At 41.1% G+C, this 23,940-nt stretch overlaps 3 protein-coding genes and 1 long non-coding RNA gene across 15 annotated transcripts in view; 1 reads left to right on the forward strand and 3 right to left on the reverse strand.

Moving 5' to 3' along the window:
• Positions 1-6,977, reverse strand: part of LOC116735879 (myosin-10) — a 65,880-nt gene extending 58,903 nt beyond the window's left edge. For 5 of the 12 annotated variants that reach the window (XM_032588036.1, XM_032588027.1, XM_032588038.1 and 2 more), the window contains exon 1: positions 4,215-4,559. In XM_032588036.1, coding sequence (XP_032443927.1) covers positions 4,215-4,559 — 345 coding nt within the window. Of the gene's footprint in view, positions 1-4,214; positions 4,593-4,874; positions 4,894-6,681; positions 6,699-6,817 lie in introns of those variants that run through there. The other 7 variants (XM_032588035.1, XM_032588031.1, XM_032588034.1 and 4 more) reach the window with 4 other exon arrangements.
• Positions 6,978-7,191: 214 nt separating this feature from the next.
• On the forward strand, positions 7,192-7,743 carry LOC116735884 (uncharacterized). The gene is made up of 2 exons (XR_004342452.1): positions 7,192-7,466; positions 7,590-7,743. It is a non-coding gene; the product is annotated as an uncharacterized LOC116735884 (long non-coding RNA).
• An 810-nt stretch (positions 7,744-8,553) lies between these two features.
• Positions 8,554-15,482, reverse strand: ddx47 (DEAD (Asp-Glu-Ala-Asp) box polypeptide 47). The gene is made up of 12 exons (XM_032588040.1): positions 15,309-15,482; positions 15,014-15,107; positions 13,777-13,965; positions 13,622-13,693; positions 12,719-12,837; positions 11,742-11,813; positions 11,533-11,649; positions 11,299-11,445; positions 11,075-11,212; positions 10,921-10,991; positions 10,679-10,808; positions 8,554-8,917 (listed from the first exon to the last, which is right to left on the reverse strand). The coding sequence occupies exons 1-12, from the start codon at positions 15,429-15,431 to the stop codon at positions 8,762-8,764; spliced, it is 1,428 nt and encodes a 475-aa protein (XP_032443931.1). The 5' UTR covers positions 15,432-15,482; the 3' UTR covers positions 8,554-8,761.
• A 180-nt stretch (positions 15,483-15,662) lies between these two features.
• wbp11 (WW domain binding protein 11) lies at positions 15,663-23,095 on the reverse strand. Its single transcript, XM_032588039.1, has 12 exons — positions 22,904-23,095; positions 21,479-21,565; positions 21,329-21,360; positions 21,162-21,255; positions 20,873-21,069; positions 20,538-20,671; positions 19,047-19,195; positions 18,749-18,931; positions 18,537-18,662; positions 17,699-17,980; positions 17,432-17,617; positions 15,663-16,669 (listed from the first exon to the last, which is right to left on the reverse strand). The coding sequence occupies exons 2-12, from the start codon at positions 21,540-21,542 to the stop codon at positions 16,041-16,043; spliced, it is 2,076 nt and encodes a 691-aa protein (XP_032443930.1). The 5' UTR covers positions 21,543-21,565; positions 22,904-23,095; the 3' UTR covers positions 15,663-16,040.
• Positions 23,096-23,940: the final 845 nt, after the last annotated feature.

The following is a 23,940-nucleotide window of genomic DNA, read 5'->3' on the forward strand; positions in this document are numbered from 1 at the left end:
GTCAGATCAGTGAGTCAGAAACTCTGGATAAGCAGAAGGCGTGGGACTGGCAATAGAGCTGATGGAGATAGCCGAGAGACCGAGCCACATTCGGGTTGCAGTGGGCGTCAGGAAGCAGATAGACAGACAGCCTTATTGCCATGGAGAAATGCTGAGGCTTTCTGACAGCTGAGGCTTATCTAACTACACAAAGGCCTTCGTGTAGCGCGGCTCGAGTGCAGCTAGCCAGCATGTAGCCCTCCAGAGACCTGTGACTCACTACCTCATAGTTAGAAAGCTGTAACAATGAAGAACCTGGCCCAACAAGCTGACTGACTTCACATCTACAAAGAAGCCACAGAGGCATATTAGCATGCAGCAGAGGGTAGAAAAGTGATAAGGCTAGCAGCTATGAGCAAAAAAAAAAAAGGTGTTTGTGGTACCCATAGGGTGGCGATCAAGATATACATATAATTTGAAAATACTGTGTCTCAATGTTCCAAAAGTTTAAAGTCATTTTCATGTAAAACAAGAAAAAGTGTCGGATGGACTTGAATGAAGCGGCTGAGACTCTGATAGCTACTACAATTGTCCCTCTTTTACAAGAAAGATAAATGCGAATGTTTAGAAGCAGATATGGCCTGCTTACCAGTAACACAACCTGGCTATCAGCTAACTAAGCAATTCTGCTCAATTCTAATCTCACTTCACAGCTCCGTCTGGGGTTTCTCCCATTCACTTGGATTCCCTATGGTAGAATTTCAACCGGGCCAATCAGCAAACAGAAGGAGACGTTGTGAACAACGACGTTGATTTTCTGCGCTTTTTTAGAATTGTAGTTTTAGCAATGGCAGCGGAGGAAGTGAAGGAAGTCGTTCAGTCCGTGTTGGCCAATCCAAATCCTGGATTAACAGTAACAGCCGCCACGTTCAGCTCGGCTCCTCTCTCTTTGCAGTAGAGGATGGTTTTTTTTACAGCACAACCAATTTCCAGTAAGCTACATCGTGTCGAACTGGCACATTACATACAGTATGTCAGCCATCACTCTCGTTAAGGTAAGGCTGTATTGAAGTTGATTTTGTCAAGCAGCAGAATGCAGGCTAGCAACATGAGCAGATAGCCTGACTAATTATCAGCTTGTTGCACTCCCAAGTTAATAAGCAGTTCGAAGCAGCAGAGTAGCAAAATTACGGTGACCCTGAGGTGCAAACCACTTCAGCAAATTGAAAGCACAATTACAAATTACAAAAGCGCTACAACATTAACGAAATGGAAGAGGTATGTCCCAGTGGGGGACCTAAGAAATCGATGATTGGACTACAGCTCGTTTTACTTTTGTACTGGAAGTTATTCTGGTGTGCTTCGTAAATGAGTCTTTAGTGAACGCACACTAACTGACACTTCGTGGTTGGTCCGGAGAATGTCCAGTATCACCTCATATGTACAGTATGTCCTGACTCAAAATGCACTCAAATAGTAGTAGTAAGGTTACTACTTTAACGTGTTTTTTTTTTAAAAACACGTTAAAGGCAGAATAACTTCCGGTTCAAAATTAAAACAAGCTGTAGTCCAATCAGCGATTTCTTAGGTCTACTCCCACTGGGACATGCCTCTTCCATTTCGTTAATGTTGTAGTGCTTTTGTAATTTGTAATTGTGCTTTCAATTTGCTGAAGTGGTTTGCACCTCAGGGCCACCGTAGAAAATAGTATTTATTCCAATTTTCTATAGTTTTTGCTTAAGTCTATGTATTAAAATAAAAAAAAAATAACATATGGATAGTCTTATCAATAACTGTGATAACATGTGATCTTTAGCAGCAGTGAAAGTAATTGTTGTTTTTTGTTTTCAAATAAAAGCAATATGGTCATTTCTATATACATTATTTTTGTTATTTCTCTTTTGCTAATAGCATAAAAGCTACGGTGTTTTTACTCAAAGTTATCAACCTGTGAGAGTCTTATTTCTATTTTATAAATATTTCATTAAAAAACACAGATAGTCACGGTTTGGGGGATGTCCCCTAGCCGTTCCTACCTCCCTCCCTCTATCCATCCATCCCTCCAAAATAAGTCTCTCCAATAACCCTGAGAAACAGCACAGCCTGCGGGGGGCGTAATATTATGTCTACAGAGGTGTTAGAAGGGTGTGGAGAAGGTTAAGAATGTAGGGAGATTGTGTTCTACGATTGAGCCGAAGGGGGGAAAAAATGCTCTTCCTGTTAAAAAACCAACACAGCCAAACACATGTTTTCAATTTTTCTTAGGCAAGGGGACAATTAGCAAGCTCCAAAACCAATTTAAACCAGGAAAACCCAGAAACCATGACACTGTGGTTTACGGGGGAGCTGAGGAGGAGTACAGTGAGCTACTGGAATGAGATCAAATGTAAACCATATGGGATAATTCACAAACTACTGGAAATTCCTGACTATTTCTTTTTGTATATGTTTTTCTTTTCTTCTTGCAATTCGGCATAAAAGCATCCAAGTAGCTGCTGGCTTCTATAGGGAATCAGTGGTGATGTTTTGTCTCACAGAAGAACTGATAAATCTGCCTTGCTTTGGCCGAGTCGGAGTCTCGGAGGTGACATTCTATTCACGGAAAACACATTTTAAATGGGTCGACATCACAGAGGAGACGCAGCTCCACTGGAATTAGATCATGGGGACAAACCCGTGTTAAAAACAGAAGAAATTTGAACCGTGAACATTTCAATCCTGTCTAGCTCAGATTCAGACCTGTCTTAGAATGATAGAAATTATGCTAAACACATAAAAACACATTGTTTTTATTTAGGTTAGAGAAAAGGAGGTTGAATATAAATGTGAGTTGCGGTCACAAGTTTAAAGCTTATGAATACTTTTCCAAGGCCATGCATCTAGAATTACACTGAAAAAGATTTGTGATTTTCCAACTCTGAGTTACTACAGACACGGCAGAATGTTTGGGCATTATAGAACTGATTTAACCCAACCACTGTTACACATGGGATTAGTTTGGCCCTTTGAAATGAAGCTTACTGAAAATTTCAAAATAAAAGCCTTAATATTCCTCTCAGGTTAGTGCGCTGCCTAGCGCAGCAAGGCAATGCATTAGCATTAGCACAAATATTAGCATTTCACTTCCTTCCACTATGATCCTTTTCCCTAACATAAGCATTTTAGCTATTTCTTATACATTAGCTATGTTCAGTACACTCAATGGAGGAAGTGAATGTAAGACAACATGCTAGTGATACCCACATGCTACTCAGCATTCATGCTAACATTAGCATTTGGACTCATTTTAGCTTATGCATTAATTTTAACATACTGAATGTTGCAGGTCCATGTTAGTCAACATTCTTGTGGTTCTCCACATGCTACTTTGTAATTTTTTAGCTAAGCTTAGCAGTGATGCTAATTTTTAGCATCAGAACGCTGGGTCCCAAGCGACCGGCACACTTTGGCAGGCCCCGGTTAAATTTCTTCAGGAATTTTCTAGTTTCACACTATTATTCTGTCCAAGCGCATAAGAATTCAAAACACAAATATTTCCCACACAAAGAGCAGAACATTCAGTCTGTTACAGTTTTATGTTTTCAGGCTTGATGTTTGTTTTGAAATTATTAGTAAGCGGTCATCAGAATACAGTAGTGGTAGATTAGGTCATTTGCAGAAAACTAAATGAGCTAATGCGTAAGAGAGTACACATCATTTTGTCTTTTACTGAACAGAAACACAGAATTCCACAGCACCTCTACATATTAAGTTAGTCAAAGTCAAGCTAGCATAACTGACCCCCCCTTCCCTCTCGCTCGCCTTTTTTTAATCTGACTAAAACGTTTTGCGAAGACGTGAAATGTGATACCACTGGATCTTGTTATCTAGTTGCTGTGGTACACAATTAGTAGCCAAACATATTTTATTTATTCCACCTACATTTAAGATTTAGCGCGTTATGTTGACAATTTGAAAGCAAAACCACTGGTAGTCATCGTTGGCAAGCAGTTTTTCTGCTTAGGGAAGGATCTTCCATGTTTTGCAACGTATTTATAGGAGGAAGGTGACCGGAAGAAACTAAAAACTACTTTTACAAACACCGTTTTCCAAATTAACAAGAATCCAAAACAAAATGGTCAAAATGATAAAATTCCACACAACAATAACTGGATTGTTACCTATTAACATAGATAATCTATAGAGAGCCTTCTGAAAATCACAATTTGCAAAAAGCTTCAGGCCTGAACACTCACATATATCAGTCCAGAGTAGTAGCGGTCCTTCAGGTTGTGCAGCACTGACGCCTCATTCAGGCAGGTGAGCTCCGCCATGTCCTCCACCTTGCTGAACTTGGGCGGGTTCATCTTCTGGATGTCGTCCTTGTTGATCACCACCTTCTTACCGTTCTCCGCCAGCTCCACCAGCACCTCCTCTCCCCGCTCCTCCCGGATACTGGCCGCCTCAAAGCCGTTGCGCTCCGAGGGGATCCACACCAGCTTCTTGGCCGTCCAGTCGGCCTGCGTGGCCGGGTTGTACACGACGGCCCGGTCGACAAACAGGTACCGCTCCGGGTCCTCTTGCCCACTTCGATGAGACATCTTCCCTGGGATTTACCAGTGCGATGTAGACACCTGTACAGGACAGAGGGGTGGGAGGTAGGAAGTTATTATTAACTTCATACTATTAACTTTTACCATTCACAATTATTGGTGTAAAAAGTCTTAAAATAAACTTATGAATCTTATTTTCTAAGCCCTATTTGCAGACAGTATCTTGAGGTCACAAAGACTATATAACAACTATAAAGTCCTTTCTTCATGCTAACTGGTGTCTAAAAAGCATAGCAGATAAAAGACCTTTCTTTCCTGCCATCACACATGTAAATGTAAATATTTCTGATGAACTCTACTGACATTTTGAGAGGATCTGGCTTGTGATGAGATGGATATGAGGAAAAGCACTTCATTCGCCTTGCAAACCATGGTGATGCTGTGGGACTAATCCCTTCTTTTTCATCTCGTTTGAATTTCTATGATGTTTTGTTTTATCGTGGTCTACAGGAAACACACACAGAGACTGAAGTTATGCTAACCCTGCCGATCAGGGTTAGCATTGCTATTTATCTTGCGACCAAGTTAGCATTGAATTAATTGTTCAAAACAACAACATAAGATGTTAAAATCGGTTTAAAATGTTAACTCTTGAATCCTTTTTTCTTTGTTTTAAAGTATTAAAACAAAGAAAATCCCAGTTTAACTGCGGAGCTGTGCAACACTGACTGCTCTCTCTCTCTCACACACACACACACATACACACAGAGTGTAATCTCCCCTCGTTCTAAGATAAACAAATGACAATCTGACACATAAGAGCAAATCTGAACGTTTATCATCTGAAATATTAACTCAGACATTGATGAGTATTTATTTTTGAAATGATTGAAATGAAAACAACATACAAAATATATTGTAATATGGTGCATATTGTATGCAAAAAAGAAACACTATAATCGTACTGGTAAAATGGTAAATGAGATATTTGGTAGTTCTTTAATTTTATTCATTGATAACTCTCCTCTATATGCTGCAGAATTTTACTTCATTTATAGATTTTGCAGAAAGAGTCAACTCTGGAGCAACTTTGGATTATTGTCTGAGAAAGTAATTTTATTTTTTATCTAATGTAATTGTCAACGCTGTTTAATAACAACATATTAGCCAGACGCTTAATTATTTTTATTATTATTTATATTTCCTAAAGCAAAAGAAGAACCAACCAACAAAAATCGGTACCGGCAGCGCAGCACAAAATCTCTGATCGGTGCATCTCTAATGTGTTTCCATTTCTTCATGTTGGTTTCTTAGCAGACCTATTTCTCTCTCATAGATAGAGAACTGTTTGGCTTTGCATGTTGGTTGACTTATGCCTCTTTTGGAATAAACAGCCGCCCTCTAACTACTTGAGATCCTAATCTAAATTGGCAAATTAGGCATCAAACATCCTCCTTGTGAGCAGCCCTGTCCTTCTCCCTGATGCAATGCCACCAGATTCAGAGAACGAAGCAAGGAATGCAGATTGGTCCGGTCAAAAAAAAAAAAAACCCAGCTGAACGAGCACCAACTTTCTTTTATGCCAAGTTTTGGTCTGAGGCTGAGGCTTGTTAGTGGATTGTCCTGCCCAGCAGTAATGCGCATACTGCGTAGGCTCCACGCTTACGCATTAGATCATACGGGAAGCAGTGGCGTCGTGAATGGCGCACATATCCAACCCCTCTCCTCTCCTCCTCCTGTGTGAGGACTTCACTGCTTCACTGCGTTGTAAATTACCCCCTTCGGCCCGTAATGCCGTCATTCGGCTAATAAAAGTTGCTGCTCGCATGCATTGCATTAATATCTATCTGTAGTAAAGAGAAAGAAAGACAAAAAAAAAACTGCGCCACAGCTATAACTAGCTGAAGCAGAACGGGGCACAGAAATGTGCCATTACACGGCGGATAAAATGTATTTTTAAAAGTGAACTATTCGGATAATTAAACAGCACATACGCAGTTCGGACATTTTTGTCATGTTCAGCCATAGATAAACTGTTATGTCAATTACCGAGCGAAAGGTGAAGCAGCACCGTTACATTGTTATCAATGTTACCTCGTTAACAATTAAATAGTCACAGCGGGTCTGTTTTAACTGGAGCCGCTCAAAATGCGGCTTTGAACTCACTCACACAATTAACAGCAACACAATGAAGTTTCTCGAAGCGGCTCCTCTCTCTGCTGGAGACCCGGCTGGTCGTGACGGTCTGCTCCCCACGCGCTCCATCATCCCCTTAACCTGCCCCGCGCGCCACACGGGCAACTTACCTGGCGTTTGTCAGCGAATCAGCGGTCGGCTCGACGTCCCCTCGTATGCGGCGGCAGCAGCAAACAGCTCCACACCGCCGAGATGCAGGCATGTATTTTCGGCTTGAGTGCGCACCACAGGCTCAGAGCGCTGCCTCTGAAGTGGGAGCCCCCCTCCGAACCCGAGCAGACTTGACCACTGCTGCTGCTCCCGCCTACGATGGACCCGAGCGCACCTAGATCCACATCACCCAGATCAATGCGCCTACACAGGGGGAAGCTCTGTCCGGAATGAGGAATAATCGTAAAATTGCAAGATAAAGTAGTTTTCAAAGCATTCTTAAATATGGGCAAAATTTATGGGGTTTTTTTTGTCGGGACACTGCTGTGTGTCCCTTTAAAATCTATCCCAAAAATATCTAGGTACCGCGCACGCCCACTGGAGGTAGCCAAGAAACAATTGGGTTTCAACTTGCGGTGTTTCTTTCTCTTTATCTACTATTGGCTGTTAAACCATAATTCCTTAATTTTGTGGGAATAAATGCAATAAATGTATAAAAACTCTTACAACTGTTTTTTTTGTTTGTTTTTTTTTTTTTGCTCCAGAGGCGGTTCAAGTGTGGCTGGCGCCCTAAGCAAGTCTCGACTCTGAGCACATCGTTTCCCCCACGTGAGAAACCATATTATCTATATTTCAGAATAAACTCTAAATATTTATATTTTTAATCGGCAGCAGGAGTTGCAGTTATCAGGATTTTTACATATTTGCCGTGTTAAAACAATACTCTTTCAGATCGGTGTTGATGGATGGACAAGTGGGTGAAAGAATGAAGGCGTGATGATGGACAAACAGATAAAAGGACAAAAAAAAAAGGATGGATGGATCAGCAGATGAATGAACAAAACGATGGTTGATGGGTGGACGACTGAATAAAATCTAAACATGCTCTTCCTTCCATACTCCATTTTCACCCATGCCTGGAAAATATTTAAATTATGTAAAAAGAAGAAAAAAAAACAATTTTACAATTGTAGTTTCCTTTAAATAAACAATATTAAAATCAAACATAAGTTTGTTCACAAAATAAGTAATTTAAAAGCTTACCTGGCCATGCTCCTCCAACTACTTCCTGTCGTCTTCTTCGTGGTTTGTGCTGATGGCAACATCCATTTGTTGATCATGTGACTTATGTGGCGTGAGGAAAAAAAACTTTTTATTGCAGTTTTGCGAAATAAACCAATTTTGATACAGATTTTTAAAAAATAAATCAAAAAAAGCCAAAAACAAACACCCCATCCTAGATTAATATTGGCATGTTTCCATTAAGCAAATATATTTTCAAAATGCCAATTTCTTCACTCAAGAGTTATTTTTGTTGATGCAGCTCAGGAGGAACAGAAGCCAGTTTTCTCATCTTTATATTTAGAAGACCTACAATAATTAACAGATGTTGGTTATCTTTATCGGATCAGTACTGGCCGATACCTAACCTCAGATATCGTATCGTATCGGAAGTAAAGAAAAGTGGATCAGTGCGTCCCTAGAAAAATCCACATCACACAAGCTCTACTCTGCTGTTGTGGGGACATATTTTGATAATTAATACGCATCATAATACTTTTTTCAGAAAAAGAAAACAAAAGTTAAAATGTTAACCATGAGGCTATTCTCCTTAAGAGCTTTAAATCCCAGTCATTCCTCCTCCTCTCTGAAAGGCAGCTACATCTGAAGCCCAACACAACACCAATGAGAATGCTTGAGATTTTACAGCCAAGTTTTATTACAAATGAAAAAAGAAAAAGTCCTACATGGACAAAAGAGAGCACTTATTGTGTCATTAAATAGTCGTCGGCTCGCAAAGCGAAGTGTGGAAAACAAGCCGTCATGGTAGTAAAGTTTACATCAGAGGCCGGAGAGGCATTTTGTGTTGTGGTTATGTACATTTTACTGTTTGGTTTTCTGCTTCAGCGTCCTCCTCTCCAGGCTGCTCCGCCCCTCTTCTTCCCTCCACCCGGCCCCCCTTTGACTTTCTTCCTCACTCCGCTCGCCTGTTCCGTGTCGTCCTCGTCCCCGTCTCCACCTCTGGGCCTCTTCCGTTTCTCTCCCTGTTCCTTCATTTCCTGAACGAGAGCAGCCATCGTTTTCGTCACCAATCACTCCAAACTCGGTCCAAAAAAAATCGGCACGTTATTTTCACCCGTCACCAATCACGCAAGAGTGCCGTCTTAAAGCAAGAGGAAACTTAAGAAAAGAAAACAAAACAGAAGTCTGGGTCTTTTTTATTTTTATTGGTACGCCTTGGTTCTTGAGTTTGTGATGTAATTCAGCAGCCGTTTCTGTTCATGTTTTCCGCGCAGATAACTTATCTGACTGACAAAAATCTCCAAATATATAAAACCTGGTTCCCAGATAGAGCCAGAGATGAAAGTGATTCCTGATGATGAGTTCTCTCTCTTTTTTTCTTCTTCCTGTGGTTCACCAGTTTGGATTTTTTTTCACCATTAGAAGTTTATTTCTGGTTAGAATCATCATCTTTAAAACCAGCCAACAACCACAAGCACCACAGGATGTTGCCTCCACCTATTTGCTTAAAAGCAGTTATTAAAGAGCTGCGAGGAAAGAACCTTTTTTTTTTTTGCTGCTTGATAAAATATTGGTCAAAATATATCCTTTTCTTTAGTCACCAATTAAAAAGGTATACCATAAAAAAAAAAAAAAATTTTTATGTTTTCTGGAATTGTTCAAGTAAGCCTTGAAATGAAACGTTAGCTTACACAATAAAAGATTATGTTTAACTGTCCATGTCTCTGTGATTGGTTTTAAAACGTTCTAAAACAATTTAATACAATTATTGACTGATATGAAGACATTTTAATCAAGTAATGCGACCTTAGTCCATTCACCTTTCCTCTCTTCCCTCTAAGCTAGATAAAATAGTCTGTTATCCTAGCGTAATGCTAAGCTAAAGATAAAAGCTACTGAGGCTAAAGCTAGCCCCAGTATTCCAAGACACAGCTTGTCTCTACTTGAGTGGCCAGGATTAGCAAACCGCTGGCGCTTATTAGCAATTAGTATTTTTATTTCTGGTGCTTTAAGTTCACGTTGGACGTAAAACTGATTGTTTAAAACAATAAAATGCTAATTTATGTCTGTTTTAATCCTGGTATCAAATAATACTAAGTCAGATCCAAAATTACCGCGACTAATAGATTATTAATTAATTACACAATAATGTATTGTCTTCCAATTCAGCTAACTATTTAATGAAAAATTACTTTCTAAAATTAATGTTTTATTTTCCCTTCCGTTTTAATTGTTAGTATTAGTTTGAAACGGCCAGCTCATTGTTTACCTTAATTAGATTAAGATATTCTGACCTTATTTCTAAAACTCTTGAAAGAAAACTTTGGTCTTTAATCATACACATTCACACTGGAGTGTGATATTACCATTTATCATTCTGTGGGTTATTTCATGTTACATATTTGAGTGAGGAATCCACAGAATATTCTGCTGCAAACTAATCTTACTCAGTTGAAAGCCAATTTGGACCAAATTCTTCATAAATAAACCTGATTTCTCAACATTCACAGTTTGTACTGAACTGTCACATCATTTTGTCTATTTTTATTTGCATATTTTTCACTTTTTGCTAGTTTTATTAGTTTGCATTGTTCTTTCATCTTTTGCTTAGTATTTGAGCAGGTAGGTATTTTTTTGGACATAACTGAGGCTGAACCATTTGGGTTTTATTTTCCTGATAACCAGGTGGTGTCCCATCTTGGAAGTTTTGAGCTAATTTACAAATTTTACAAGCATTTGTAGTTATTGATAGCCAAACCACAACAGAGAACGTCGAGCATCGTCCAAAGGCGACTCACCAGCCGGGCAAATCTCTGAGCCTCGCTCACTCGCTCCACCAGCATCATCACTTCCTCCTCTTGTGTGGGAAACGCCGGCAGTTTCTTCCCGATCAAACTTTCGATCCGCTGGAAAAGCTCCACATCGTACCTTCAGGATCAGAGATGGCAAGATAAATATTTTGCAAAATAATAATAATGATTAAAAAAAAACAACAATTAGAATGCACAGTTAAAATTATAAAATAAAATCTTTTTATTACTGTGTGACAAAAGTGATGGATTTTCCAGACCGCCCCGCTCTGGCTGTTCGCCCCACTCTGTGGATGTAGTCCTGGGAGAACAGACAGGTTCACCGTCACCATTTCATCGGAGAAATGAATCAAATATTCACGACGACATAAAGCCCCGTCCTACCTTTGAATGCGTAGGGATGTCGTAGTTGATGACGCAGTCGACGTGCGGGATGTCCAGGCCTCTGGACGCCACATCCGTTGCCAGGAGAACGGAGCGCGACTTGGACTTGAACTTGTTGAGCGCGCCGAGACGTTTATTCTGACCAAAACGGAGCGGTTGTTTCGTTTCAGGGTCTGGTATTTGATCATTTTTCAGCTTAATTTAAAGGAAAAAGCGAGAGCTACCTGACTCATCTGTCCATGAAGAGGGATGGCGGTGATGCCCAGGTTCCTCAACATGAGCGCCACCCGCTGGGCGTTGTTACACGTGCTACAGAAAATCATGAAGGAGTTCCCGGCCAGCTCGTTCAGGATGGACACGAGGTAACAGTCCTGCAACGCAACGGGCAATTTAAAACACGCCGACAGAAAAATAAAACAAAGGAAACCCGCTCAAGACCAGATCAAACGACTTCCTACCTTATACTTGGATGGAATAAAGACGTAGTACTGCTGCAGCTTGTCTACTGTGGAGTACTTTGTGGATACGGCGCACTTTACGGGATCCTTCAGAGCTGCTCTTTGGAGCTTCTGGACCTGTAAGTCAACGCAACGCAACATCTGAGCTGGACAGACAAGCATCACAACACGGGGAGTTTATAGAAAAATACATTGGCGTGTGCGACTACCTTTTTGGTCATGGTGGCTGAGAACAAGAAGGTGCGTCTGTCTCTGGGAATGACTTTCAGGATCTTGTCCACCTGGAAAAATAAAAGCAAAACTCAAACACAGGCGAACAGATTCTGTGTGAAAATGAGCCGAAGCGACGTCTACGCACGCCGCTCTCGTGTTGTGTGTCGGTTGGTGCTGCGTTTCCACTCGCCGTACGATTGTGCAATTTCAGATTTTGGAAATAAATGCGCTTAATGGGAACGCGGCAATTTTAACAAAAAAAAAGAATCACACGAGTCACATGGTCAAAAACCACAAAGACAAAGGTGACAGGAAGTAGTTGGAGGATCACAGCGCAGCGTGTTTTTTATCGTGTGTACAAAGTTATCCATATGTGATTTTAGTTGTGGTTCTTATTTGATGGAAACAGCGCTCTAGCAAAAAATTTTTTATTTTTTTTCCCCACATTAGTGGAATACTGATGGTTTTTCCAAGTACCATTGGAACAGAAAAGAGGCTTGTGTAATGAGAGAGAATATGGGCTGAGGAGGTCAACACCCTACATCAAGGTGTGCATAATTATCAGGCAGCTTCTTTTCTTTAGGCAAAAATGGGCCAAGAAATTTCAATTGAACTGACTGTTGAACTGACTGAAGTCAAAAATGACAAAGTCTCTTGAAAACCCTGAGACTTTGAGGAGCACAAAACCATCAAACAGGGTTGCAAGACAGAATAAGCTTCCATTACAAATGTGCGCAGCACTTTGTCGATATTCCGACAATGTTGTAATTTTCCACTAAATAAGAAATGCAATTAAAATCGCTTGTCCACGCAAAAAAAAAAAAAAAAAAGCCAACGGAAGCATAGCATAGTCATAGTCCTTAGTTATCAAGGATTTTTTTTCCTTTTATTTCATTTAAGTTTGTTGAAGTGGCACTTAAAATGTGAATACGTTAAAGGAGAGTGAATACCAGCCCGTCCTGTCAGGACCCACCTCAGTCTCAAAGTCCATATTGAGAATCCGGTCCGCTTCGTCCATGACCAGGAACTTTAGAGCTCGCAGGGAGAAGCCCTTTGTGTTCTCCAGGTGATCGATCAACCGACCAGGAGTGGCTAAAAAAGAAATATGGATATATATTTAATTGTTAATTATTACATGTACAAAGTTTATTCCTTTCTTAATGGTTAACATACTTTTTGATAACATCTCTGCAAAAAAAAAAACAGAAAAAAAAAACACATCAGCAGTAGGGACGCAAAACAATTAATCGACCAACCATTAATTGTGCATTAATGGTTTAATAGATTAAAATTTGTTCCATTCAATTAACTCATACGGCCCGCTTAGTACTTCTTTTAGTGTTGTAGTTTCACCGCCATCCAGCAGAGGGCGCCGCTAGGTGATGATACAGAATTGAAGATGGCGGAAGCATCTCAGAACAGGCAAGACAAACGGTCCAAACGGAGTCGGTAGTGAGATTAAAAATGCACTTCAAGCGGTTCTGTTCTGAATTATCAACGTTCTTCAATCTTCTTAAATTATCACCTTAATAAAAATGCGTATTGTTAATAAACACGGTTGATTCTGAGGGCTTTTTTTATGTGTTTTTAATGTGAGAAACTCACAATTTTCTGTTTATTCAGTCAAGTTATAACACAGCTGACAAAAAAATGCTTAAAGATAATGATGCGTTTCCGTTTTTATGTTGCTTTTTTAAACTCAGCATAAGAAAAATTTGTTATAAAATGACGATATGCCCTCTTGATACAAAAGAAAACTTGGGCTTTTAAGAAAATGGTCGCTTATCAGTTAATCATTAGTCAATTGATAAGATCCATCAACTTTAGATTAACTCATTAAATTGGTAACTTGCATCCCTAATAACTATTCTCTTACCAATAACAATATGTGGCTTTTTTGCCAACACCAACGACTGGGACATCATGTCGATTCCTCCAACAGTCACAGCTGCAACAGATGTGAGACGAGTTAATAGTATTCTAAAAGGTGTTTCCATCCCCAACAACAAACCAGGTTTCATGGACACGTACCACATTTGACGCCGATGCTGGACCCCAGAGCCTCGAACTGCTCGGAGATCTGGAAGGCCAGCTCTCTGGTGGGGGTGAGGACCAAGGTGTGGAGCCGCTGAGGTGAAGCCAGCAGCGACTGGAGGATCGGCAGGGCGAACGCACCGGTCTTACCTGAACCCGTCTCTGCCAAGCCGATGACGTCTCTGCCTGCGGTTTCAGGAGGATCAACACAACGTATTGGCTGTTGGAGTTTACATTTCGGCTTGAAAGCATCAACGGTGGAATGAGCAGTTTAAAGCAAAGCATGTTTCTGTGCTAACACAGAAACATGCTTTGCTTTAAACTGCTCATGGCCCAGTCAAAGTCCAGGTCAAAATCCATTTGAGCCTGTGGCAAAAGATTAAAAAACAGTTCGCAGACGCTCTCCATCCACTTTGAACCTAAAGGAATTGGCTAAACTAGAAAAAAGTGTGGCCCCCCCAAAAAACTATAAATTAAAGGTGATTCTACAAAAAAACTATAAATTAAAGGTGGTTCTACAAAAAAACTATAAATTAAAGGTGGTTCTACAAAATATTTACACAGGGCGTGCCGAATTAAACGCACACCACACTTTGCAGATCTGTATTTCTGGAAGAATGAAAAAGTTGCAAATAAGCACTATTTTGTGTTGGGCGGTCATGCAGTGTATCAATAATAATCCAATTAAGTGACAAAATAGGAACAAGTTCAACGGTCGTGATCAGGCATGTCGCAATAATTAATCGCATGATAAGATTAAAACGAGCTCAATAATTTCCATTTGCATAATTTAGCGTTTTTCTCTTTTCTCCATCAAAAAAATGGATTTCAAACGTTTTCAGTCTGGTGCTTTGGTCTCAACTAGCCTTTTTTTTTTTTGAAGGCCAGCTTTCAGAGGCTTCTTAATTAATTTAATTTGTTATTTATTTTTGATATTTTTTTATAAGTGTCTTCCTGGTCCAGTGTTAAATATTCACTAGAATTTAAAGTTTATTGATCTTTAAGAATGTGTCCTTGCAATATTATGTCACTACCATTATACTACAATATTATTTATCGCTGTAATTGCTTTATTTTCCAACTATTTGTCATTGAGCATTCAAAAACAACATACTACTAGCAGGGCAGAAGTTAGTAATTTCTCCATTACGTTCTGTGCACCTGACTTGTTTTCTCTTGTAAAGCATTGCAAACCATTTGGCACCGAGAGTGAGAAAAGTAACTTGTACCAAACCTTGAAGTGCTACTGGAATAGCCTCCACCTGGATCTTGGTTGGACTCTTCCATCCCAGCTGATCACAAGCTTCACATAGCACCTCGGTGACACCCTGCGGAGGGAAAAGCAGTTTTAAAATATGGTGTTTTTAACAGTGTTGAGACATATTGCAGACACCGACACAAGGTGACGACGTTTCATTTGAGGACATAGTGTTTACAAAACGCGTTAGCTTCGCTTAGCTAATGCGAAAACCGACAGCGCTTTGTTGCTAACGTGCCTTCTTTCATCGGCTCTGGGGAAACAAACCTACCAGGTCCTTGAAGGTCTTCACTGCCTCCTCACTTTCTCCAGTATTAATCTGTTCTTCATCATCGTCGCTGCCAGACTCCTCCGCTCTTACGCCGGTATTTTGCTCCGGACTCCGGTCCGCCATGCTTCCCCGTCTCAACGTGTCTGTCTTCCCGTCTGAACTGCGCAGCTGCGGAAACGCGGACCCAAAGCATGATGGGAAGTGGAGTTTTTCTGACAACTTCATTGCCAACATCACGAAGCTTTGTTTTTTTGTTGTTTTTTTTACACTTAAAATAACGACAAAATGAATTAGTTTAGGAAGTTTCATCCAGTCGTTGCTTCTTTCTTCTTCAGCAGCAACATGACGAGAAAACATGTTTGAACCGATTTTTATTTGGCTGCAGGACAAACCGCTTCACACCTCATATTTAGATGGTAAAAACAAAAAAACTAATCAATTACACATAGTTGCATCACTGAGGTCAAATAACTTGTTGAAAAAGAAGCACATTTTCAGACTTAACAAGTAAAAACAGACAAAACAATGCCGTGCAGAGCATAGTGTTCAGTTAACCACCAATCGAAATGTTTTAATACATACTTAGGATCAAATTTATTACTAAAGTTGTAGCCCAAATAGTTGTGTTCTTTCGATGAGAGAAATGATATTACTGAATGTTCTAAATACAGCAACTTCTACAACTCTGCACAGCAAGAAAAAAAAAAACACCTTCCTGTAGTTCGTAGACTCTTACAGCAGTCCCTCCATTTCTCTCATGAACGCTTCATAAACCTGGTCTTTAGTCTTCATGCTGGGCTGAGGAACAGACCCCACTTGTGACGGGTTGGCCAACCCCATAGAAGCAGCCACCTGCTGTTTCTGCCACTGTCCTCCCATCCCGTCGTCTCCCCTCCGTCCTGCCGCAACCCCGCCCGCTTTCTCCAGGGACCCCATCGATGGCCCCCGCATCGGCCCACTTGTGTCCCTACGCACCCGCAGCGCCGTCGGCACGAAGCGGGTGACCTCCGCCTTGGGGTTGATGATTTGAGGCTTGGCCGAGATGGTGGCGCCCCCTGCGCCCGCCGCCCCTCCGGCCGCCGCCGAGGTGATGTTGGCTCTTTTCTCGATGGTGGCCGTGTGGTGGTGGCTGCCGGCCGTGCCGGGCGGAGGCGGCATCTGCATGACGCCGGGCCGCATGGGCATGGCCGGCGGCGGCGGCATGCTGCTCTGTGGGCCATCCTGGCCGGAGCCCTTCTGCCTCGGCACGATGCTGGGAGGGGCGCTGAGCACGTTGGAGTTGAGAGGCGGAGGAAACATGGAGAGGGGGGGCACCATGGGGCGAGGGGGGCCTCCGGCTCTCGGCGGAGGAGGGGGAATACCTGAGCGGAGACGCACAAAATATGGGAGTTTAATGAAAACAAACAGAAAAGTTCAGAAAAGGTGTGCAAGTCAAGGTGCCGTGTAAAAGTATTCGCTAGGGGTGGGCGAGCTTTAAATGTTTTACTGTGATATTTTGTGATAACGATAAAAGTGACAATAAGAAGCATTTATTGCTTCTTCCCATCATTTTTTACATTTGCTAGTTGGTGTGGGCATTTATCGTAAAAAAAAAAATGGTTAGAATTTTGATTTATTCTTGTCACAATAAATTCCTATTAATGATGCTTAAGAATTGATTGACAGCACTAAGACCCGCCTCCTGGCTCTGATTGGCTGTTTTTGTGAAGGAGCTTGATGTTTTCACAAATTATCTGTCTCATATTATACTCTAAGAAGGGAAAATGTGACAATTTTAACATATATGTTAAAAAAAAAATTTTTTTTTACTAAAGTTGAATACTGCAGCTTTAAGACTCGTTTACAGATTAACACAGCTAATCTGTGAATCTCTGCAGCTCCTCCAGAGTTACCATGGTTCACTGTCAAAAACAACTAATAGAACACAATTTTTATTCACAATCTTCAGAGTAAAAAAATTTTCTGTTAGTTGAAATATTGAAAAATGGGTTTCTCTTCCTTCCACCATTCAAGTATTTGATCAACCACATAAAATCAAACTAAAACTCACTGAAGTTCTCTGCTGTAACATGGAAACATGTGAAACAGTTCAAGAGGTGTGAATACTTCCACATAACCCGTACCTGGTGGTCCTGGGGGTGGTAGTCTGGGAGGTGGTCCACGCGGAGGAGGGCCTGGAGGGAGACTGGGTGGGGGGCCCGGAGGAGGGCCGGGCGGTCGGCCGGGTGGGGGGCCAGGGGGCAGGAGACGAGGCATTGGGCCCCGGATCCCTCCAGGCATCCCAGGAGGCCTCAAGAACGGAGGGGCGCCTGGAAACGGTAGAGCATTTCCTCTGGGTTACACGCTAAACACTAAACAACAACCAGCTTCTTCTGGTGAACCAAACCAACCTGGAGGTGGCGCAGGGGGCGGGCCAGAGGGCGGACCGGGGGGTCTCATTGGAGGAGCCGGCGGAGGTCCTAGAGGAGGGGGCCCGGTCATTGGTGGGCCCTGCAAGGGGGGAGGTCCCTGCTGCCCCAGTGCCCCAGGAGGAGGGAGCAGGCGCTGGTTGGGCATGACGTGGGGCTGGGGGTCCCCCGGCGGGCCCCGGTCTTCAGTGTCGGAGCCGTCCGACTCGTCCGTGTATTCCTCCTCTACTTCCTCTTCCTCCTCTTCCTCAGGAATGGACTGACCTGAAGATAAGGAAAGAAACAGAAAGCAGCACTTTTTCACTTTAGAAAGTAAATAAGTACATGTAGTAACGATTAGAGACGCTCCGATTCGATATTAATATCTGGGCCATATCGGTATCGGTCCCGATACTGAAAAAAATTTGAGTATCAGTGAGAATGCCCAATCCATAAGGGCAGATCTATTCAGCATAATTCTATGCTTTGTGCTCTGAGCGACTTCATGATTTATTATTTATTTTACAAACAAAGAACATTTATTTAAACCAATTCTTTAATGTTACAAACTGCATCAAATTTCATCAGCTTATATTTAAACAAAAATATGTTTGTGAATAAAAGTCTGTAACTTAAGCTGGGTTAGCTTAAGTTAGCTTAGCTGCCTGGCTTTTTCTTAAATAAAAAAATAAACAATTATTCAAAATATAATTTTACAAAAAAAATCAATTTTTAAGCGTTCTGAATAGATTCAGAATTCCCAGGACTAGGAACTGCGATTCTCTGTAGAACGGATATTTTTCTGCTCCTCTATTAGTAACGATGCAGTGATGGAGGGTACCTGCCATCCTTAACATCATGGCCTGCAGGGGAGTGATGGCCTTTGTCTTCTTCACCACTCGCTTCTTCTTCCTCTTTCCATCCCGGGACTCGTCGGCTGCGAGGTCTGCAAAACGCACGCTGCGACCTGCAGGGGGCGAACGTCCGCGCAGTAAGTTTATTAGTGAGAGAAGGAGAACCTCTAAGGTGCCGGCCGTTTCCGGCGCCACTCACCGGCGTGTCTCTCGCTCCTGTCCTCGTCACGGTCGCCGTCCGCCCCTTCGTCTCCGTCTTCCTCGCTGTCCTCCTCCGAGTCGCTGTCGTCGTCCGCGTCGTCCCTGTCGCTGTCACTCCCGCTGTCCCGGTCCCGCCCCAGGTCCCCGGCGGAGTCCCGCTCCAGCCCCGGGATGGACGGGTCTGCGCCGACAGATGGAAAAAAAACAAAAAAAAACAAAACAAATGGAGAGATGTGAAACCCGGCGAGAAAAAGCTAGGTTTGGGTAGTGAGTCAAGAAAACGGTTTGAATGTCACCTGCGTCGGCGCCGTAGATCTGTCGAGACGGGATGCCGTACAGCGCCAGAACCTGCGGCGGCGGGGGCCCCGGTGGGGGCCCGGGTGGTTTCTTCCCAGGGGGTAATCGAGGGAGACTGGGGACTGACGCCAGTCCGGTCGCCGGTTTGCTGAGACATTCAGGGAAAGACAGAATTACTGCTGCTGCAAAGTTTGTGGCAACATGAAGGCGCCTTCCTGTAAATAAAAACCTAAAACGTGACATGAGCATTTATATTCAGCACCACCGAGTCGATGCTTTGGAGAATCAACTTTAAGTGCAATTACGGTAATTGTTTTGGTTTTTTCTTTTTAACCAAAAGCTCCCACTCCTTCACAGGACTTCCTTTGTTTAACAAATCTTGAAAGAACGTTCTGCGAGGAGAACAGCAAAGCGTTTAACACGTCAAATTTTATCAGTCACCTTAAACACAACCATCTCTTTGACAGAGGTTCAGGCTGTAGGATGGCTTTAGCATAACGCTGCCCCCTAGTGGTCCTATTTGGATAGGCTTCATCATGGAAATGAGGGCTATAAATATCAATAATTAAACATTAGTAAAATAAATCAATGTACATTTTCTATTTTGTACTTGTGGAATGCATGTCTGTTTTTTCACTTTGCTTTTATTTTTAATCCCTGATCATTTCTAGAAACATTTTTCTTTTTTCTCTCATTTTATTTAAATAGATGTTCATTTGCGATATGGTCTCTGACGATATATTTTGGCTCAGTGATAGCTTTTCTTTTCAAAATTCTATATATTTTAAAGAGAAACCGTTACTGGATTTGTTTAGAGTACTGATGTCAGACAGAGTATCCAAACCTTTTACTCAAGTTAGAGTAAAAAAGCATTTGGTAAAACTGCTACTCAAGCACTGAGTGACTGATAAAAACAATAATTTAAAATTTGAAAATTACATCATCAGAGGGACCAAAATGCAACGTTATATGGAAATCTGGGTATTTTTATGGACTCAAATGAAAACAATTAATGTTGTAGCGTAGCACTAGTTTGGGGAAGTAGCATTTTTCCAAATCAGTTTCTTCCTATATAAAATGTATGAAACTTTAACAAGTTGTTTGGTGAATTTTTGGTATAAGCAAGCTTGTTCTTCATTCGCTGAAGTTACTCAGACGTTTTACTGAAACAAGAGTAGCGATACTTCATAATAAGATGACTCATGTAAAAGTAAAAATACCCCTAGAGTCAATTTTCTTTCCCAATAAGTTACTCGAGTAAATATAACTAGTTACAACGCAAGTCTGATTTTTGCTCACTGGCCTTCCTTATTTCCAGGTATGTTGTCGGTTTCAAAGTGAACTTATCTTATCAACTAATTGGTGTAACAAATGGACTGAATGGAGCGCATCTTTGCACATTGAATTTCCATCAACTCTGAGAATCTCTGTTTTGCCCGTTGACAAAGCAAAACGACGCTCTCCAGAAAGCGTTAGCAAACGGAGCCCACCCAAAAGCCGAGGTCTTCTTGAGGATGGACGGAGGCTGAGCCCTCGGTAACGGGATGTCCTGGATGTGGATGTTGGACGGGGCGTGAGGCATGTCGGGTAGAGGGATGCTGTCCACTTCCACTGACTCTGCGTTCTGGAAAACAACGTGCGTCTAAAGTTAGGAAGCTCACAGGACACAGGGACTGGATAATTCTCAACTTTAAATCAGCTGGAATGGATTGAACAGAAAAGCAAACAAAACATTTTCGTCACACCACAAAGAGCCGTTTTGGGAAAACATAGCCATAAAGTTGAAACGTTTCAGATAGAAATGTGAACAGGGGTTGGGTCACACCTTGACCGAGTCAAAGTAAAGAGCCAGCTGCCCTCGCTTGGTCTCGTACTCCAGCTCCAGTTTGCGCAGCTCCTTGTAGGTTTCAGGGTTCTCCCTCTCGTACAGATGGATGATGCGTTCAAACGTCTCCCGTAACTTCTTCCGCTTGTCCCTCAACACCTTCTCGTTCAGCAAGGGCTGCTGAACGGGGTTGAACTCTTAAAAAAATAAGATAAAAACGTTAAAAGAGGCATTAAAAAATTTTATTCAACTATATTAACAACTATATGCAACAAGTTCCTCCTCTCACCCATCTCATCCAGCTTTTCCATGTCTCTGATGATTTGTCTGGGATCTTTCATCTTCAGCACAGCTGCTCTCACCATCATCCTCTGCTTCTTGTTCTGCCAAACGAATCCACCATGTCAGTGACTCAATAAAACACCTGCTAGATTTAAGCGCATGTTGTGCGTTTACCTTTTTTAACTCCCTTTTCCTGGCCTCCTTTCCTGGAAAGCAGGGGACAAAAATACAGTTAACACACCCACATCAACCTACTGGTATGGAAAAATGTTGTTCCGTTGTTGCTTAACAGGTCAGCGGCTTTGTTTACGGGCTCATACTTACTGGCCTGGTCGGTGGGATTCATAAACTTCCCACTCTTGGTGGAGGAGGTGGAACGTCGCCCCATTTTTGCGGTGTGTCCCCTTCACCCTAGTTGCAAACAATTTTACATAAAGTTCACATTGCAAACCTTTTAAAAATTTTGAGCGCTTTTAAGGTGTATGTAACTATCAGTGACTTGGCAGCTGCTGTTTTTGCTTCATTTGCTGGATTTGTGAGCATTTTGGGTTGAAGGAAATAGAGAATTTCTGATACCGCAAATCAAATAAGCCTAAAAAACTTTGTTTTTGTTTTGTTTTGTTAGGATTTAATTTACCCTAGGCCAATCTGTTCATAGACAAACAATCTGTTAATGTTTTCAAGTACTTCTCTATTCAACCCTGAACAAAGTTGGATAACTACGTTTAAGGATTTAACCAGAATATTTGCTTTAAAAGGTCAAACAACCAGAGGTAGAAGGCTATTTTTAATGATAAAAATATTTCCTGCTGTAACAAGCTTGACCTTTTGACTTGAGGTGAACCGATTTAGAGGCCAGATGGGAATTACCCAATTGTTCCTCAACCGGCTGCGAACTGCAAGTCAAATGCCAAAAAAAAGTCTAGAACTTTTTTTCTAATCACTAAATGTTTCCAAACAAAGAATTCCCACCATTTCTGGTCCATAAATGCATCAACTAACAGCATGGACTTCCATGTGTAATTAATGTGTTTAATACATATAACAAATGCTTTTCACATATGATATTGATATATAGACAACTTGTGTCAGCATAGCAAAGTGAAAAATGAAATCAATAAATGGCATATTACAAATGTAGCAATCAATATTTTATAGTATTGTAGCAGCAGTAAGAATTATAAGTAATTTTACACTTTAGATGAAAGAAATTAGATCCTTTTAGTTATTTCTGGCATAACTTTTTGCGACTTGTTGTTGACTAGTATATGTAAAACACTCTTCTAGTTATTTCCATAAATCAACTATTACAGTGAAATTCTAGCCAGCGAGAAAAATGTAACATTTATGTAAGATTGCTGAGCGTTTCAAGGACATATACATATTTATCAAATTAAAACATCTCTTCTTGTCGTGGCTAATAGCCTTTAACATCGTGTAAATGCAATAAAGAATTTTAAAAAACTACATTTTCGCCAAGCAAAGTGAAAAATATCGCTGTACGTCTTGTGGCAGTTAGCCACTGTCAGCTAACAGGTTAGCCATGACTACAGCTTACGTTAAAATAACATGACTCTATGACTCAGTGCGGGTGAGATAAAACAACACATATACTTTGAAATCAATTAGCTCCACGGACTTAAACTCTATAGTAACTCGGAACTCGCAGGTGATCATATTAGCATGCACCTGAAGCTAAACCCGCGTTAGCATCAACAGCAGTAACACGGGAAGCATCGCTGGTTTTACCTTTGTTTAGTAAAGAAATACGGGCCGCGGCGAGGGTCAGACAGCCCTCCGGGTACACTCAGCACGGGACGAGTCACTGTTTGTGGTCCTAAAGATAAAATCCCCACCCAGGATTTATTTTAAAACAACAAATGTGTTAGCCGTCCGCCATGTTTGCTGCTGCGTGCAGGAGCGGAAAGGCGACTCTGACGTCACCAAAACGAAGAAAAACTAAAAACATTGCTGTTATTTTGGATTCTTTAGGATTATGTTTGTATTTAGTGTTCAAAAACATGTTATTATTCTAGTGATAATAAATTATTGTATACTCATTATATATTACAGATAGAATCTAGTCTCTAAATATATTTATATATCTTTCTCGATAGTCATATTATCCTTTGCAAATTCTAGGTTCTGCCCTCTAGTTGCCGGAAGGGGTAACTACAATACCATCAAGTCAGTCTCATATTAGGATAATTAAAGTAGAATTAATTGATAAAATTAACCAAGTTTAATCAACCTGCCAGTAATATGTGTATATTTTTCAAATAACCTAACTATGAACTGGAATTATGGGTTATTGTTCCAATTAATGCATCCTGTGTGGGTATTTGATAGGGACAATATGGCTCATCTGCCAGGGTGGCACACAGCCAACAAAAATATTCCTTGTTTATTTATATAATTTGTCAATGGGAAATGGGAAATTGATTACAGTTTAAGCACACCACGAGCTGGAGAGATTCCTCAAAATACAGTTTGATATTTCTGCAACTAATTTCTAAGCCACTCATCTTCGGTCATGCTATTGCTATGGTTCAAAGTTCGTTTAATAAAATGTCAGAGAAAGCACGAACACGACAGAAGCCCTTTGAACAGCAAATACGTTTAAAATGTGTTTATTCCACATTTTTTTCTTGAATCTATGTAGTCGAATCAAAGTAACTAATAAATGTTTTGATAATATTGCTATAACTTTAATAACCAATATTACATAGTATTGAAGATGTAAGGATCTTTATTGCTTTTTTTTAAAATAAAGGCATGTCTATCAA

This window comes from Xiphophorus hellerii, chromosome 16 (genome assembly GCF_003331165.1).
Source record: "Xiphophorus hellerii strain 12219 chromosome 16, Xiphophorus_hellerii-4.1, whole genome shotgun sequence".
In the NCBI taxonomy this organism is placed as follows: domain Eukaryota; kingdom Metazoa; phylum Chordata; class Actinopteri; order Cyprinodontiformes; family Poeciliidae; genus Xiphophorus; species Xiphophorus hellerii.